General features: G+C 45.6%; 1 protein-coding gene across 34 annotated transcripts in view; it reads left to right on the forward strand.

Moving 5' to 3' along the window:
- Window positions 1–19,336, forward strand: part of Aopep (aminopeptidase O (putative)) — a 306,545-nt gene that overhangs the window by 191,336 nt on the left and 95,873 nt on the right. For all 34 annotated transcript variants that reach the window (XR_013429872.1, XR_013429877.1, XR_013429878.1 and 31 more), the window contains 2 exons: window positions 6,921–6,964; window positions 16,891–16,951. Coding sequence is in view for 28 of the 34 variants with exons in the window: in XM_078030512.1 (XP_077886638.1) it covers window positions 6,921–6,964; window positions 16,891–16,951 (105 nt within the window). In the remaining 6 variants the exon portion in view is untranslated. The remainder of the gene's footprint in view (window positions 1–6,920; window positions 6,965–16,890; window positions 16,952–19,336) is intronic.

The following is a 19,336-nucleotide window of genomic DNA, read 5'->3' on the forward strand; positions in this document are numbered from 1 at the left end:
CTTGTAGCAGGCAGAACTTCCTCTCAGTTCTTTGGCGCATATACACAGAAGTGGGATTGGTGGGCCACGTGGTAGTTCTCTGGGTTTTTGAGGAGCTGCTAGATTATTTCCACAGAGACTAGGGCGTTTTACATTCCACCTGCTGAGGGTTCTGGTTTCTCCACGCTTGTCAATGCTGGTTGCCTTCCGTCTTTTGATAATGGGTCTGAAATTATATCTTCCCTATGGGTCTGAAATTATCTCCCGATAGCTTTGATCTGCGTTTCTCTCATGGCTTAATGATGTCAAGCGTTCTTTATGTGTTTATCGACCACTCATGTGTCTATTTTGGAAAAATGTCGGTTCATATCCTTTGACCATTCCTTATTTGGGTTGTATTTTATTATTGAGTTATAAGAATAGTTCATATGTTCTGAACAGAAGTCCCTTATCAGATATGATTTGCAAACGTTTTCTGGTTTTTTTAAATATTTATTTTTTTTAGTTTTAGGTAGACACAATATATTTATTTTATTTTTATGTGGTACTAAGAATTGAACCCAGAGCCTCATGTATGTTCCGTGAGCACTCTATCACTGAGCCACAAACCCAGCCCCAGTATTTTCTGGTTTTATGCATTGTATTTTTGCTTTCTTGATAGTGTTCTTTACAGCAAAGAGTTTTTAATTTTGACAAGTCAAATTTTCTATTTTCTCTTTGATTGCTTGGGTTTTGGATGTGTCGTATCTTAAGAAACTACTGTTTGATTGAAGTTTGTGAAGATCTACTTCTGTTTTCTTCTAAGTTTCATGGTTTTAGCTCTTATGTTTAGGGCTCTGATTTTTGTATAAGATGTGAAGATGATATCCAACTTCATTGTTTTGCATGTATCTAGTTGTCCCCTACCATTTCATGAAAAGGCCATCCTTTCCCTCCATTGAATTATCTTAGAACCTTTGCAAAAACCCTTTGACCGTTAATGTAAGGGTTTGTTTCTGTACTCTAATTCAATTCCACTTATCACTATTTCTGTCTTCATGCCAGTACCACAGCTCCTTAATTACTGTATCTTTGTATTAAATTTGGAAATACTGCTTTTACAACATACTCACTATAGAAATTCAAGCAATACAGAAAGGTACAAAGGAGATCAGTCATCATTAAAATTCCCACCACCCAGAAATGCCTACAATTGATATTATGTTACTACCGTTTTATAAGCCATACTGTTTCTCTCTCTATCTGCTCTATGTGAGGTATGTATACACCTGGAAGATTGTATATATATATATGTGTTATATGTTTATGTACATGTGGATAGGAATTGCTCAAAATAATTTTATAACAGTAGGAATATATATGTATATGTATGCATATGTATGGATATTTCCCCACCCAGTACTGGGGATAAACCTGGGGCCTCACCCACACTAGGCAAGCATTCTACTATTGTGTTACATCCCTAGCCCCTGTATATATTTTTTAATGAACTGTTTCAAATTTCTTTCTCTAAAACTTGATAAATGAAAAAGAAACTAAAGGGAAGGTAAAGAACTTTCTAAACTTCAGATTAATGTAAGAGAGATCATTTCCTCAAAGATTCTTCTATGGTTAAGAAACATTACTACAGAAAAAAATTTGTTAAAAGGTTGAAATTGTTATTTTCTCCTTACATATTTCATCTTATAGAGCATCAGCTTATTCACTATTATGAAAGTTAAGGAAATCAGCAGTTATAAACTTCCACTACTTCTCCTAGTTCTAAATTTTTCTTAATTTTTATTATTATAGAGTGAGGTTTATAGTTTATTCACAGTATACACTGTAACCATACTTTTCACAGTTGTGTAGCTTTTGGTTTATTTGGTTTTGAGAGAGTATCTTGCTAAGATGGTCAGGCTAGCCTCGGACTTGTGATCCTCCTGCCTCAGCCTCCCACGTTGCGGGGAATACAGGCAGGCACCACTGTGCACAGCCAATTATATAGTTTCAGCTCTGTGAGTAAAGGATTTCAGTGTTTGTCACCAGTCATTTTACTGTGCTTCTATATTCATGAATATTTTATTTTGATTCAACTCTTTGTTGGCCAAATTTCAATAATAACTTGGTGTTCAAGTTGCCATCTCCCAGCCTGTGTGACTTCTGAGTTCTTCCTGCTTGAGGATGCTGGCGTGTTGGCTATATTTGAATTACAAACTGGTTTCATATTCTGGGACACATTTCCATTCTGCCGAACTTCAGACATTGCTCCACTGCCTTCTGGTATTAATGCTGTAGAAACCATTGAAATTAACCTACTTTTCTCCTTTTAGACCACTTAGATGGCAGAAGAACTCATTATCTTTGAAGTTTAGTAATTTATTGAGAAAACAGGTTGGTGCCCATGGTCTTGGGTTGTTCCCCTTCCCTCCACCCACCAAAAACAGCTACATTTTTAAACCATAGTTCTATCCTTTATTGAAATTGTCTTAATTTTATCTCTGAATGTGATTGTCCGCCTACAGGTTCTGAATTTCAGACTTGCCAGTTGTCCCTGTGTCGTGTCTTCTTTGTCCTCCATGCCTATTATTTATGAATTGCTTCTTATCTTTTTCTTCTTGACAGCCTGGGCTCCTATCAAGCTGCCCCTTTTATTATCAGCACTGTCTTCCCGAGTGCTGTTCTTTTCATCGCCATTCCTACCTCATTAATATCTCATACGGATGGGATTTTGGCCCTTAATTTATTTCCTTTGTTTTGGAACCTCTCTTTTCTTCACCCTTTGTTGTTTTGTCATCTTTCTGCTTTCATTTTACTGAGCTTATTTTGTGTTTTTGGTAATTTATTTTATAGTGTTAAGCATTCGTGGAACATTTTCTTCTTTTCCTTGGGCCATGTTTTCGTGAAGCCTAGATTCTTGGTCTCTTAGGTGTGTTGCTTCTATCTGTCTCTTTGGTGGGTTGTCATGTTAGTTCACACAGTTGCAGGACCTTTCCTGTGAATTCTCATATATGGGGAACACGATCCTTGCCTCCTTTCCCCACTCTTCTTGGGCTTGCTTTTTTCCCCTCTGAGCTGCAGTTTGAGCGTCGGCCTCTGTGCGTGGAGGAGGGCGGAGGCGGACTCTGCTGTGGCCCTAGCCGGCCTTTGTTGGAGAACTGGCCCTGTGTCTCCCGCAGATGTATTAAGTGTCCCCTTGCCAAGAGTCTCGTGACCTGATAGGGCATAGCCTTCCCCACCGCAGGCTTCTCTGGGTGATGCTTGTTCCTCGGCTCCATTGGAGCTTCGAGCTCCGCTGCTCATCGGGGTCCTCACAGAGGTTGGCGTCCCACGTTTTGCTCCTCTCTCCAGCATGCATTTCCAGTCCCTCCACACCTTGCCATTCTTATGGTCATGCATGATGTGGAAGTACACTGGTCATGTATTCATATATGAACATAGGAAAGTGATGCCCCGTTCATTCAGCTGTCTTTTCCATTCCCGTTCCCCATCCCTTTTCCCCATTCCCCCCACATTCAATCCATTGAACCCACACACCACCACCCCCATGCCAGTTATGAGTCAGCAGCATCCTCATATCAGAGAGAATTTTTGGCCTTTGTTTTTTTGGGGACTGGCTTATTTTACTTAGCATGATAATCTCTAGTTCTATCCATTTACCAGCAAATACCATAATTTCATTCTTCTTTATGGCTGAGTAATATTCCATTGTGTATATATATACCACATTTTCTTTATCCACTCATCTGTTGAAGGGCACCTAGCTGCTATTGTGAATTGAGCTACTGTGAACATGGATGCAGCTGCATCACTATAGATGCCAAGCTTTTCAAATACATATTTTTAATGGATTGTATCTTAACTTACATTGCTTTTTAGTTATTGATAAGGAAGAATTGTGATCCAGTTTCCTTATGCAGAAGCCCCTCAGTGTCTTCCTCTTTTGCCTTACTTCTTCCTTCCCCTTCTATGACCCGCACCTGCCAGCATTTCAGTTTGACCACCCTTCTAGCTGCCATTGAATCCCTCGTAAGCATGACAGTGACTGATTCCTCTCAATCTTGTTTCTTCTCTGACTCGGCCAATCCTGTCCTTGCTTCAGCATTTTGATTATTTGCTTTGCCTTTCTTGCCCACCCATGACCATAGTAATCATTCATTAGACATTGTTAGGGGTTATTAATCCTGTGTACTTGTCAAGCCAGTGTCAGTTTATCCAGGAGAATCTATATGCGCCTGCTTTTTATTGAATACTTTCACCAGAACTAAAAAATAATTACCAAATTAGCCATGTGCCAAAATCAGTGTTAGTTTTCTAAAAATTGTAATGCTTAATTTAGTGTTGTTAGGTGTTAATCAAAACAAGCTGTCTGGGACTGATCTAATTAGCATATAGATTATAGGGAGAGTAGGGTTTGAAAACCGAAATCTCAAGGAATGTGTTATTTCTAACTGTGGCCTGGACTTGGAACCATTGCCAGGGACTCAGATTCAGTTTCAACCCATGTCCCTCTCCAGTGACAGAGGTGTTTATTCTCAGGCGTGCTGTAGAGGTGACCCACTGGGACCCTCCTATTTGTTGCTAACTGATTTGCCTGGTGGTGCCAGAATGAGCTGTGAGGGACAGCCCTCATTGTCCAATTAGATTTCGAAGTTGCTTTCAGAAAACTGCCAGCCACTGAAGGAAAGAGTGGGGAGAGATGAAAGAACTGAAGAGAAGCAGCAAGGGGAAATCAATCTTAAGAGGCACAATTCTGTTTATTTCATGGTGTTTTGGTGAAAGAAGAGTCTACTCCAGGGTGTACGCCATTTTACAAGAGGAAGCAGAAAAACCAGTGTTTTGTGTTTAAATTTTGGGTCTCGGGAAGGAGTAAGAAGGGCTGGCTGGGCCGATTCTGTCGATAGATGCACAGGACTGCCTACCTGAGAACCCAGAGCCTTGTAGCGCCATGGCCTGCCTGCAGGATGGAGGACCATCCAGCTCTGCAGCTGGGACGTTCCCACAGATGCCAGGGGGTGGGTGTGTGACCCCGGCAGTCACTGGCAGCCTCTGGCCAGCTGCTGTGTTGCCTGCAGACCTCACCTTGGAGGCAGGAAGCGGCAGATTCTCTAGAATGGTGACCTGCCAGGAGCAGGAAAACCATCTTTCTTTAAAAGTGGAGCAGGGCTTCCAGGGAACGTCCTGTGTTCCCACGGAATTCAGGATTGTTGCACTTCACATTCCTGCACAGACAGGACCCAGCTATAATTGGAAAATGCAAAAGGGCAGAACTAAGGTTAACTCTGAAAATTTCCTGCTTCTCATGCAATTAAATTCTCCCCCTTGTTAAGTTAATGGAATTTTTCCCACATAATTGAGTATAAATTACCAGGCAAATATGGGGTAAGCCGGTGTGGGCTACAGGAGATGATGACGTCATTAGTAAAAAGTTATCATTGCAGTATTTGGATTTTTAAAAATCAAAAGTCCTGCCAAGGGCTGGGGTTGTAGCTCAGTGATAGAACGCTTGCCTTGCACGCGTGAGGCCCTGGGTCTCATTCATTTCTAATTGGATGCTTGTGTGGGATTAGGAAAAGAACTCCTCACCCTACAGATTGCAGGTTCCTCCTGCCCTGCGAGTCCTTCCGTTTCCTGGTGGGGAGAGCAGCAGCACAGTCAGAGCACTGGGTGGGCTTTGGTCAGGAGGGACTCTCATTTGCCACATGCATAGTAGGTCACCTGGACTGACCCTTTCAAGGACCCATTTTTTGTTAAAAACTCCTAGTGTAGATCTTCTTTGTTGTTCAATATTATCAGGTTTCCAGAAAGTTAAATATTGTTCTTTGTTTCATGTTTATAGTTCTCTAAAATGTATCTTGTTCAGCATTCAGATGATGAAAGTGGACCCTAGGGTTGCCCACATAGCAAATAAAAGTACAGAATAGAAAAATGTAGCCAAATTTGAATTTCAGTAAATATATAAAAATATATATTTTTGCATATTTATGCCCCCAGTTTAACTGGACATTCTGTATTTTATCTAACACCACCAATCAAGATTAAATCAAATTCTAAGAGAGATGGGCTGAGAAGTTGGGTTACAATACACAAGGTACAAATTAAATATAAACGATCGTTCATATTTGAATTGTGTAGGCCTTATGTTTTAAAAGAGTCCTTAACTTTTAGAGATATTTAGTAGAACATATGTTGATAAAATTATGTAATATTTGGGATTTGCTTATAAATGCAAGAGGCAGGGAAGTCAGGGGGCAGGACTGGCTGTGGGTTGGTGAATGTGAAGGCTACTTATCCTATTCTGCATACTTTTTTATTGTGTTTGAAATTTTCACATAAAAAAATGAGACAGAGAGAGACAGTCATCAGTCTTGCCTTAGGTTAAGGAATTCTATCATGTAAGCATCTCAGATGTCCAGCAACTGAGGTTTGTGCAGTGATAGGAGAAGAGGCTGTGGGTGGAGACAAGAGCTTCTCCAGTGTGTTCAGAATTGTGGACATCTTTGTTCCTTGATCGACATGTTTATCAACTTGACTTTTGTTATCTTTCCTCGGAACAATGCAGGCGAGTTGCAAGTTAGTTTCCAGCCTCTGCAAACGTAGGTTGTTCACGGGTTATCCAGGAAAGCTCCTGAGGAGAGGACATGGGTGAGTAGGGAGGGAGGACACTCGATACCCTGGCAGCTTTTGAAAGCATTAAACACCAAATAAACTGTCGGGGGTAGGTCAGAATAACAAGCATTATGTTTTTCAACTCGTTTATGGTTTTTAAAAACTAATCTCTCTAAGTGACTGGACTGAAGTGCTGGGAAGTCAGTAAATTGAGTATACAGTCTGATAAGTTGCCTAGTCTTGCTGGGCTAGCAGGTGAGCTATCAGCAGCTGGGAAGGCTCAGTCTCTGGCATGGTTCTGGCAGTTACTTACTGATGGACATCTTTAATGGTTTTCTTTTTTCTTATTCCAGGATTTCCTTCAAATGCTGCTGGAGAGCATCCCAGAAGAAAAAAGGTAAGGTCCAACTTAGGAATTAAGAGCCCAGTTTTACTTTTACTGTTAAGAATGACCCTACCATTGTTTGGCTTGTTACTTCCTAGAAGTTCAGTTTTCCTCTCTTACCAAGGCCCTGGCTCAACCAGTGGAGTCACTGGATAGACAATCATACTTTGGGATAGGCCCAAGTGGACAGTGGAGGCCAGTGTGTACACCTGAGATTCCCAGAGTTGGAGTCCCAAAAGTGTTTTAGGAGGCAAACAAAGACAATCTGTGGTCTCAACTGCTGTGGAAAAGAACAGTGGAGAAGAAAGTTTTGAAAATGGAGGTGCCTCCAGTAATGTGGCCTACTAACGGGGACACTTGAGTTGGAGGTGAGTGGTGAAGTCAGGCCCTGGTAGGTTCTAAACCAGGTCTGCTGTTCCTCCTGTGAAGCTTAGAGTGGGTCACTTCCTCCCTCCATGTTTGTTCTCCACCTTCACTGCTGAGGCTTGTCAGTGACCAACATAGTCGCCATATCCTCACTTTAAGAGCATCCAGAGGCGGTGTGTACAGACCATTCGACCCTGGCACTCTTCACTGACATCACCATCCAGGGGTGGTGAGAAGCCAGCATTTATTGGGAGTTTATTTCATGAAGATAGCCATTTAATCCTCAAAACAACACTCTTTGGTAATTGTATATTTATCCCAGTTTTACCAAGAAGAGGTCAGGGTACCAAGCCTGAATTTCATGGCAGTATGTGGCAGGGCTGGGATCTGAGCCCAAGCATCTGGCTCTAGAGTCTGTCCTCTTACCCACTATATTGCCAGTGGGGAAACTGGGGCTCCGGGATGGAGTGGCTTTTCCACACCCCCTTAGCGGGCGAGATAGCACAGCCTGGAGCTGGTCTGTGTCATTCTCACTCCCTCTCCTCTGTGTGCTGCTCAGTACGAGCCCACTGTCCTGAAGGGAGGAGATTCTCATCCTTGCAAGTGTTCAGTTGTAGGCTGCCAACCTCCCACGGGGTTTGTAGAGGAGGTTTCAGACCCATGTTTTAGGTAGACTATATTCATTCCAATTTTTACTTCTTATATTTTTTATCTTAACTTGGACCCTGCAAATAAATACCCTGAAACTGTTTCCAGTAGCAAGACTGATATTCAGACATTAAAGAGGGACATCTTGAAAAATTAAGTGTCTCTTTAAAAAAGAGCTGACATTACTCTCCTCCTTTCTGACCTGACATTACTCTCCTCCTTTCTGACCTGCAGATTTAACTGTGTTTTTATGCACATAACAGATTTCCAATTGTGGAAATGAATTCTTTAACACAGATGAGTCAGATTCATGCAGGACCAGTCACCTACATGTTGACGAGCTGCTTTTACATGCTTTCTAAATTGGGTGTCTCAGGGTAAGGTGTCTGGGCTTATGCTGTCAGACTGGGTGCAGGCAATGACATGAAAATTCAGGAGAGGACCCAGGCCCATGCGGATGTGGAGATTTTTTTCCAAATATTGGATTTTTGCCTGGCCTATTTTTGTTTAGACTCCCCCTTATTCCACCTTCCGTTAAGGAAGACTCCAAACTCATTCCTCAGCAGGTGAGAGGGTTATTATGAGTCCTTTTCTTTTTTTAACAGTAGAAACACACATAAAGGAAGCCAGTGCACCACAGAGTTAACGTGTCCGTCCTATTTGGTGACCTCCTTGTCTCTGCAGCTCCATTTGCAGCTGGTGGAGCTTGCAGGAGGCCTTAGTCATTGGCCAAGACACTCAGCGGCTCAGGATGCTGCTGGAGATCCATGCCTTGTTTTGGAAGGTCTTAAATGTTTCAGATTTGCCATCCTTTTTTTTTTTTTTTTTTTTAAGTAGACATATGGGCTTTTCTTCATGCAAAAATCACATCAGATGTGGCCAGTATTCTTAAGATCAAGAATAACCTGCAAAATGTATATTCTCCTCTCCCCCATTTTTTTTTGTACCTACCCCAAAATAACTTTTTCGGGTCCTATAATAGAATGGAGCAGTTTTCTTTAAAAAGGAAAAGAAAAGAAAATTCACAGGCATGGTGTCTTACCTCCTTGGGCTGTTACCAGACTCTGTTCTGTGTGATAACCACACATTCTTTCAGAACTTCTTAGAGCATAAATATAGCAATTTTCACTGAAGCAACAAAGTGCATTTTTAGTTTGGGAGGTCTCTCTTTTAATCTTCTTCATAATAAGGTTATGGAGTTCATTTGGATGGCCCCTGAGCCCTCTGGCTCTGGGACCTGGATTTTATCTTGTGAATATTTATTGAGTCAACACATGGGGCCCACAAAGAGATTTTGGTTGTAATTGTGGAAGTTAAGAGCAGCGTCCCTGTCTCAATGTGGCCACCGACCACATGGCCTTTGCTGGGCTACCTCTCCTACTTTTGTGTTTTCCCTAGCATGTTTAGGCCTCTTTCTAAAAACTCTACTTAAAAGTTAAGGTGATTTCATTTTTACCATGAATCTACTTTAGCCAGTATACTGGAATATATTTTTAAGACTTAAACATCATTTTGCTTGCTAACTAATCTCAGAATCTAGTTTAGCTATTAAAACTGACTGTTTATCCTATTACCTATGCAACATATTGTACCAATTTTATCTAGGTCTCCAAAGGCCCCACACCTACCCCCTGGAGCCTCTAATCTTTGGCTCCGGTTGCAAACTGATCCTTGTGCACATCTGTTAGGCACGTGAGCTGCTCTGAACAGAACAAGGCTTTTCAGCTCGGACTAGTCAGCTAGTGTCTCTGTGTCACAGCCCTGTGTTGTTCTCTTGCTTCCATTTATTTAACATTCTCTATTGAGTGTCTCTCATCCCAGGTTTTAGGCGGGATGCTGGGAAACAGAGAAGAACAAATCCCAGGCCCAGGCGCAGCCCCCAGGAAGCTCGTAGCCAATTACTGGGGCAAAACAGGCCATTAGGAGCAGTGCAGGCTGTGAGGTTCTGGGTCCTGAGGGCGCAGAGAAAGGTCTCCCCTGTCCTAGCCTCAAGCTGCAGGCAGAGGCCCCCCGAGGCTGTCAATGGAGGAGTGCCATCCGCAGGTTGGAAGACACCCTGGGAAGGCAGTGTGGAGGGTAGATTAGACACCAGGAGATCTTGAGATGGAGAAGTAACGGCTAAGGTGGTGACGGTGGCATGGTGTTGAACTTAATCAACAGACGTGAGGAATATTTGAGTGGTGCCATCCACGCAGCCTGGTTGGTTAGTTGTGAGGGTTGAATAGAGGAGTCAAGCATGAGCCCGACCTTGACCACGAAGTGACTTTGTACAGATAGTAGGGCAGCTGTTAGGATTCTACACCCTGGAATCAGCATGGAGCAGAGGGTGTGGAAGGGCAGAGAATTTGAAGATGGCAGTGAGGGGATAAGGTGAGAAAAACCAGGAATGCTCGGAAGGAGAGCCAAATGCTAGGTGCCATTCTCCCCGGCAGGGGAGCACCCTGGGGAGTCGTTGCCCAGTGTTCCTGGCCACCTCGTGTTCCTATGTCGTCAGCGGCTGCCAGTGCTCTCTTTGCCCATCAGTCATTGTGTGTGTGTGTGGGGGGGGTGTTGATTTAGTACACCCACCCCCATCCAGAGCTAGGGAGCATTCTTGCTGTAAATGTCTCATCGGCAGTCATGGCATGCCCAAGCACAAACGCCTTGTTTTCATCAAGAAAATAAGCAACTGTGTGCAAAAGCTCTGAGACGCACACTATTTGCAACCATTGTGTATAGAGGGGACTTAAAAATGTAGATGACTAAAACCTTAAAATCCACATAGGGTGTGGGTTGCGTCTTAGCACTAGGTCCTGTCCCATTTCAGGCCCGAGCTCCAAAGCCCTGCACTTTCAGAGTCGCTTCCGTGGGTCTTGGAGTGCTTGTGAAAGTGGCTTTGTGCTTCCCTGAAGAGATGCTGGCAGAATGGGATGTTTATTTTTATTTCTTACTTTTTTTGGTACTAGGGATTAAACCCAGGGGTGCTTTACCTCTGAGCCACATCCCCAGCCTTTTTACTCTTTATTTTGAGACAGGGTCTCACTGCATTGCTTGGGGCCTCGCTAATTTTGAGCTTGCAATCCTTCTGAGTCAGCCTCCCCAACTGCTGACGTCATTAGTAAAAAGTTATCATTGCAGTATTTGGATTTTTAAGAATCAAAAGTCCTGCCAAGGGCTGGGGCTGTAGCTCAGTGGTAGAGCGCTTGCCTTATTATAGGTGTGGGGCACCACACCAGGCAGAATGTGATCTTTAGGATCTCAGGAGGTTGAAGGCAAGAGCAAGGAGTGAAAAAGGCACTTCACTTGCTCAGCAGCAGGTTGACTGTCACACGTAGCAGATGTGCCTAATAATCAGCTCCCCATCCTTGTCACCCCAGCCTCAGAACTCAACTGAACCAGCTCATACAGGCATGTGCAGTACCATTTTCAGGCAAGCCAATGTTTATTTCTGTTTACTTTAACATCATGAAGAGAACAACTGGACACTCTGTGTGCTTTAAACACAGCTTATTTTTCTAACCAGGATCCTGCCAGGATGGCTAGCATATCCTCTCCCCCCGCTGTGTTAACTAAGTGTGATGCATTGGTAGCCCCAAGGGATTGGTGGTCAGACCTTGAGACTCAGAGTTGCTCCCTAGGATGTGGGAGTACAGCAGGGAGCCAGCCAGTCAGCAGGTAAAACCACCTGCAGCTCCAGATACCCTGGAGGCCCAGGAGCGGGTGTGGCCGGTCTCAGGCTGCAGTGGGAAGTGCTGATGGAGGACTGGCCGTCTGGGGTCTGTGTACTTCTAGCTATCTGTGTAAAATCAATTTCCATAGTGATCAGACATGCAGAAGAGTAATTTCCTGTAAGTCCTGGGTCCTGGCGAGGTGGAAATGCTTCTGCTCCTCTATTGTGATTATCTAAGCCACATGATCTCAGAGGGAAAGACTTTACCCTTGGCCTGGACTCCAAATGTCCAGAAGTGTAGAAGTCGATTTTTGACCTCAGCACTGCTGTCTACAAGCCGACTTAAGTACTCTCAGCAGTTCTGGCCAGTTCCCCAGGAGGTTAGGCCACTTCCACAGCCTTTCCATAGGGCTGTGGTTTTAAGCAGCAGGAGTGAATGCTTACCCCACCTTAGCAGCCCCAGGCGAGCTTGGTGCTGGGGCTGCCTGCCCCAAGCCTGTGAGCTGAGGAGCCTGTCGCTGCTGACTCTCCAGAATCCTCCTGTGCTGCCTGTGCTTCTCCATCTGCTGGGAAACACCACACAACAATGGACGGTACTTCTCAGGGATGTTATGAAGAGGGACGTGATGCTGGGTGTAAGGTGCTTCACAGCTTCCCAAAAGAAAGTGATCTGAGCAAACATACCCTCTTCATCGGGGGCAGCACTCCTGCCCTCCCACTGCCCTTCCATGGCTCTCTCCCCTCTCCTAAACGGTAGTGGGAGGACTGGAACCAGCACAGCTACTGCAGGAGCGCGACAGGGAGAAGCTGGGGTGCTGGGCGGTTCTGCTCTCCTGCAGGATTGTCTGCCTACGCAGGACCAGCTCATGCTGAGGCCTAAGTTTAGAGCAGAAGGAGTTGCCAGGGCTTCACAGCCAGCCTAGGTTTGAATCCCGGCCAGGCAGATGCTACCTGCATGCCCTTGGACATGTTCCCTAACCTCTCAGAACCTGTATTTGGTCAGCTTTAATACAGAAACGGTATTGTTGGTCTTGCAGTTATTGGAAGTTTAGATGAAGTTTGTCTGGTGTGCAGTAGATGTTCAGTAAATAGTAGCTGCTACTTCTGTGCCTTTATGTGGAAGTGGAATATAATTCCTTCTAATCAGTCCCAAGTACTTTCCTTTGCCCTCCCCTCCACCATACCTCTTTTCCCTTTTTTCTACTCTATTTATTTATAATTTCTTCTATTTATTTGTAGTTTTTTAAAAATTAGTGCCTTGTGGATATGCATAAAGGTGCGATTCACTGTGGTATACTCCTGTCTCTAATAGGAAAGTTAGGTCAGATTCATTCCACCATTCTTCCCTTTTCCTGTCCCTCCTCCCCACCATCCTCCTTCCTCTACTGCAGATGTATCCACCCCACCCAAGAAACATTCCACCCTTGGCTTTCTGAGTTTGGCTTATCTCATTTGGCATGGTGTTCTCCAATTCCATTTATTTACCAGCAAAATTCATAATTTCATCCATCTTTATGGCTGGGTAAAACCTTATTGTGTATGTGCACCACCTTATCTTTATCATTCCGTCTGTTGATGGGCACCTAAATTGGTTCCCCAGCTTGGCTGTTGTGAACTGCACTGCTATAAACATCGATGTGCCTTGTAGCGTGCTGATTTAAATTTTTTGGATTTAGCTGAGGAGTGGAATAGTGGGGTCATATGGTGGTCTCATCCCTAGTTTTTGAGGAGGTAGAGGAGTTTTTGTTTGCTTTGTTTTTAGTGCTGCTGTGTAACAATGTCTGAATGTGCACAAGCACCAGATATGGGAAAGCGGAATTCTCCTTAGCACTCATCAATGAACAGAGCCTCAGAGGTGACAGAACCAAGGCATGGACAGATTGTGGAGGGTCGTCCTGCAGAGATGGATGGAGCCCAGGATGCCACACTGTCTCCCAGGCCCCCAACAGGACTGTTTGGATGCCACCTTCCACTCTACCCCGACACACCACATCCAGTTCACCTCTCACTGCCTCCTGTTGAAATAGCAGCAGCCTCCCCTGCGGTCTCCCTCAAGTACTCTTCCTTGTCTCCCTGCTCTCCTGTCATTCATTCTACAGCCACTTCATAGCCTCCGTGGCAGGCCTAGGGCTCAGCTGCGGGGCCTCCAAAGTCCTCACAGGACACCCTCATTCATTTCTGCCTGAGCTGGGCTGAGTGGAGCCTGGCCCTCCCTGTCTGTGCATCCCTTCCCTTCCTGCCCTGGGCAGGACAGACAGCACTGAGACAGGACATACTTCCGGCACTGTCGCCTTTCAGAATCTCTGCGGTGCTCCTCCCACCGTCCTCCTTCCCTGTCCCACAGAGGCAGGTGGACCCTTTCCACAGCAGTTGAGGCCCAGCTTTGCAAGAACTGCTGGCACGCAGACGGGTGTCTGTCACATGTCTCTCAGTCGCTTGCTGGGTTTTCCATCCCAGCTCTCCGCAGACCTAGGCCCAGTGGACCTCCGTCGAGTGTCCACCGCTCAGAGACGTTCTCCTGCCCTCCTCCCGCTCTGGCGAGGGCTTCGGGCCTTTCTCAGTGACATTCCAGCCCTCCACTGCAGCCTCTTCTCCAGGCCGCTTAGAGAAGTGTCCGTAAGTGAAAATTCCTCACAGGAGACTCCCGTCCTGTCCTCATGTCCAACCTCCATAGTGCTGCACAGCAGCTGTTCGCTGTCTTTTGCAAAGTCACTCGAACGTAGCCATCATGTCACCTCCCAAATGTCTTTCTTCAGGACATTTGATCCCAGTTCCCTTGACCTCCCTCCTGGGCCCAGGGCACCTGCCCTTGAATCATCCTTCTTGCCCTTTCCACATCCTTTCCGAAGCCTGCTTCTTGTTCTTGGTGTTGGAGGTTCTGAGGAGACCCCTTTCCCAAGATGCCACGTGCAGCTCAGCTCAGCTCAGGAGCAGGCTTCTTCAGTGTCAAGAAGATGGGGGACAGAGGTTTTGCCCCACAAGGTCAGGCGCGGTATCTCCTCTGTGGCTGAAAACAGTGTCTGTGAAGGACATTGTCCTACCTGTGTCTAAGGAAAGTTGTTGTCGTTTTATTTCCTAGTGAAATGTGTGAGACTGGCAGAAAAGAGTGATTTTTATCACTTATGTGGTAGCAAGACTGCTAAACTGAAGACCTTTCCATGTTTAGAATGGCTGCAGGGACCCCACCTTACTGCCTCCACCTGTGCCCCTGGGGAGGATACTTCATTTGGTGAAGGAGTCAAGTTCCCGCCCGTACCCCTGAGCAGCCCTGGGCTTTGAGCTGCTGCAGAGGCTCCGGTGGGAACTCGAGCTTGCCTGCCCACATTTGGGGTCAGAGACCCATTTTCTCTCTGACCTTTTCAGTGTTGCTGCTCCCTAAGTGTCCAGCCAGCCACATTCTCCTTTCCTGGCCAATCAGTCATTGCTCGTGGCACTGGGTTTCCTGGGAGGCATGTCCAGGGATGACCTAGAGAGCTGGTGTCATCCCTCTGTCCTCTTGTATCCTATCCTCTCTCTTCTGTCTGGTAGTCCCACAGAGGGACCTCGTCGTCCATGTGTATCCTGACCCCTTTCTCTACATAGTCTTCTTTCCCTCCCTGCATTTTTTCTGTTTTGAAATAGCAGTGGTTGCCTTCTTGAGCATCCTGAACTTTTTACTGGGACAGAGAAGACAGGGGGCACCAGTGATCAGTGGGAAAAAGAAAAGGAAGACAGAATTAGTTATCCCTTCTTTTTCCAGCCCCTTCCTGCTTTCCTTCCTCCACACTGCCCATGAGGCAGCGGGGCAGGGCTTGGCCCTCCAGCACCTTAACATTGCAGAAAACACCATCTTTCCACAACTGCTTCCACAATTCCAAAAGCAAGGGAGGAAGTGTACAGGTGCACATGCATGTGTATGTCTGCAAGATTTTAAAAGATACAGAGCTTAACAACTTGGAACATCTTGCTGGGAAAGGTGAATATTCTCTTTAAAAGAAATCATATTTATTGAGTTAACAGTGAAAATGTGTCTTTATTCATTCAAGGAAAAAAAATCTATATAGGAATTCTTTTGTACACCAGGGACTGTTTTAAGTGCTGGATTAGCTCCCGAGAGTTTCGTTGTTGGGAGGAAACAGTGAAAGTCAAGTGATTGAGTGACTGTCAGTTGCCAACTGGGCTGAATGCTGTGACATGGAGGATAGGGAGCACAGTGGGTGCTGTGTGCACAGGGGAGAACTTGTTTCAGTCTCTGAGAAGTCCAGGAAGGCCTCTCTGTAAGCAGAGAGTCTGGGCATGAGTAGGAATTATTTAGAAGAGGGAAGAAGGGAATGGGTTTGCTTTAAACTTCATCAGCCAGGGAAGACGGGAAGATATAACCTCGGAGCTGTCCTTCCTAAATATATACTTAGTAATTTTAAGGAGTGGATAAGTCAGCAGGGCATGAAAGCAAAAAAAAAAAAAAAATTTCAGTTGATGTAACAGGCAATCTTTAAATTGAGCCAATTTGATGTTGGCCTACTTGAAAATTAGATAGTGGAAGCTATACAAATTCCATATACCTAAGCCTCTCTGTGATCTGATAATGGTGTGCATTATTTTTGCTTGTTGCAGTAAAAATCGTTATTATAAAGTTTGTTACAATGAAGTTTATATTTGAAGCACTAAGTGCTTTACTCTTCAGTTTTCACTTTCCTCCACTGCTCTCTAGGAAGCACTCCTGACTAATGTGTCCTAGGAGTATGCCTTACCCTCCGAAATTGACTTTCCCAGCCAAAAGGTTTCTTTTTCTTTTCCTCTCTCTCTCTCTCTCTCAATCTCTTTTTTTTTTTTTTTTTTTTTTTGGTGAGGGGGACTCAACGTAACCACTGAGCCACATCTCCAGTGCTTTTTATGTTTTGAGACAGTGTCTCACTAAATTGCTTAGGGCCTTACTAAGTTGCTCAGGCAGGCCTCAAACTTGCAATCCTCATGTCTCAGCCTCTGGGTTTCTGGGATTATAGGCATGTGCCACCAGCCTGGCCCCAGAAGTTTTCTTTGAAAGCGTGAAAACCCGCGACTGTGGTGTGCTTGTGGTTCTTTCATTTCCACATGCAGTTAATGTGCTTGATGGGAGAGAACTGATTTGATCAGGTTTCCTCTCACATTTAAACCCAGGGTAGCATTGCTCATTTTCCAAAGAAAATCTCCTTCTGGAAGAACAATGCTGGGACGTGCCTGAGTATTGAGAGGGAAGCATTCTGTGTAATAAGCGCTGTCACTTTTTAATCCCTTACTTTTTGTTGTTTTCTCAAAGGCAGGATCTATCTGTTGAAAACATCTTCCGAGACTGGCTTGAGAGTTCTGGAATGCCAAAGGTATGCTCAAGATAACTGCTCAGGAGTCTTTGGAGAGCAGACTGCTCAGCCCACCAATCATGACTATGGTTTTTAGTACATGTACATAAACGTCATGATCTTGCTGAGGTGGAGTGTTCCTAAGTCAGGAAAACACTGCACTTCAGTGTGCCATTTGGGGGTACTCCTATGGCTACTGTATCAATCTATTGTGATGCTATGGGTGGATGTTAGTCGGCTTTTGTGACAGGTAACCAAAATACCTGTCAAGAACAACTTAAAGGAGGAAAGGTTTATTTGGGAGCTCAGGGTTCTGGGTTCACAGATGGCTGAGTGCATTGTTCTGGCCCACGCGAGGCAGCACATCTCGGCAGAAGGGCAGGGTAGAGGAGTGCTGCTCCATTCGTAGCTGACCCGGAGACAAACAGAGAGGGAAGTGGCCACAGGGGAGATGCGTCCTTCCAGGGCATGTCCCCAGTGACTCACCTCCTCCAGACACACCCCACCTCCAGTTACCACCAAGGCCCTTCAAACTGGGACGGACTGATTAGGTTCCAGCTCTCACAGTCAATCACTTAACCTCCAACAGTCCTGCATTAACAACGGAGCTTTTGGGGGGACCTCATGTCCAAACCAGAACAGTAGACATGATGCTATCCTCTGCACTGTGTGTTAAATGGGTTCTTACAGAGCATGGGGCATATTTTGGGTAGTGTCACCAGGCAACAGATTCATGCCCCCAGGGTTGGGCAGCTGACCTCTAGCTCTACTCTTTGGATGTAGCCAAATAGGCAGACAGCTTTCATTTCACCTGTGATACTTACATCTCCTTCCCTGATTTCTCCAGTACACCTGCCTCTCAGCCTCCCTCCCCGGTATGCCAGAGCCTCCTGCTTCAGGCTGGCCTCACCCGTGTTATCTGCTTAGAGTCATTTCTCTGTTTTGGGGGCTGGGGCTCACTCTTAGTCAAGATTTTCTCCTTCCCTTTTAGTCCATGAGCGGTTCTGAGGGAGATGCCTTTTCCTGACCAGCCCTAGTCCCATCTGAGTCACCTGACCTCTTCCCCACCCCTCATCTGGGTCCTGAGCTTCCTAGAGCCTGTTGGGCAGCCCAGGCCCCTCACCAACCCAAATGCTGACTCAAGCAAGAGACTGGGCCCTGGGGAATCTGAGGGGGTCATCCCAGACAAGGTAGTCAAAGGACGCTTTGGCCTGGAGCTTCCCCTGTTTGGGTGAGGGCGGCTGCACACCACTGTGGTGGGCTTTAGTGGCTGAGGGTGGACTCCCATGGCAGTGAGAAGCTCTGCCCCAGCTCAAGCAGCCCCTGTGACCTACTTGTTTCTGGTTTCATGACTGGTTATATGAGCTTCCCCTTGGGAGTGTCTGAGTGTCAATCAATGTCTGTGATCCATGAAATGAAGGAGCTGGGGGCAGCGTGTCTCCATTACCTTTTCGTCCCTCAACTCACTTCTCTATTCTCTTCTATCACTTGGGAAAATTGTCTGCCACCAGCCATCATTAGCTTGTTCCTAAAAAAGGACTTTCTGCCTTTAGTTCAGGAGTGCATGTCACCTGTTAAAAGTTATTTGGCCCAATCCACTGGGAATAAACAAGAATTAACAATAGAACAAAATGGAGTGGAGCAAGGCAGCTCCGGGGCCCTTCAGTTTCTAAGAAGGTGACTTATAGACCAGACCACCCCCATGTAGAATGGCCTGGGAGAGCGGGTTCAGGTTCCTCTGGTCAGAACTGCAGCCTGGCCGTTCATGCTTTAGATGGGTTCGGAGACAGTCTGAAGCCCTTTGCCTATGGTTGTCTTCCTAAGCCAGAGCGTTGTAAGGGTGTCCAGACTTCCCGGCCTGGGACAACAAGGCAGCTACTTGCAGCAGTTAGCCCAGAGGGAAGGAAAAAGAAAATGTTCTTAATCTCACACCCAGAGCTGGCATGTCCCACTTGGGTTGTGGGTCTGTACCTTCCCCTGGAGACGAGGGGTTTGCCAGGACCAGGAGGCTGTTGTTTTTCATTAAAGGGGGAAGGGAAGTGGCAGAGAGAGTTGCCTGTGAGCCTAGTGCTCTTTCCAAGGTCTGGTTGCATGAGCGACAGCTTGCCTTGTGAGCCCGAAGAATCCCTGCTATGAACTGATGCCCTGCTGTCAAACAGCCAGGTGCGAAGAGGCCAGCTGGCTGTAAATTGTCTTTAAGACATAACTGCTATTTCCTTGGGTCCTGAACTCCTTAGTAAAAACTCAGCAGCAGACAGAAGGACCCTGATTTGGTGCACAGTGTCCTGTCGCTGGGTGACCAGGTGGCGCACCTTTTCATCTCCTCTTCCCTTTCTGTGGTTGCTGGTCATTGGTCTGCTCTCAGCCCTTCCAGACTCCTGGAAAGTTTCTTTTTGTTTCCACTTG

This window comes from Ictidomys tridecemlineatus, chromosome 13, assembly GCF_052094955.1.
Source record: "Ictidomys tridecemlineatus isolate mIctTri1 chromosome 13, mIctTri1.hap1, whole genome shotgun sequence".
NCBI classification, from domain to species: Eukaryota; Metazoa; Chordata; class Mammalia; order Rodentia; family Sciuridae; genus Ictidomys; species Ictidomys tridecemlineatus.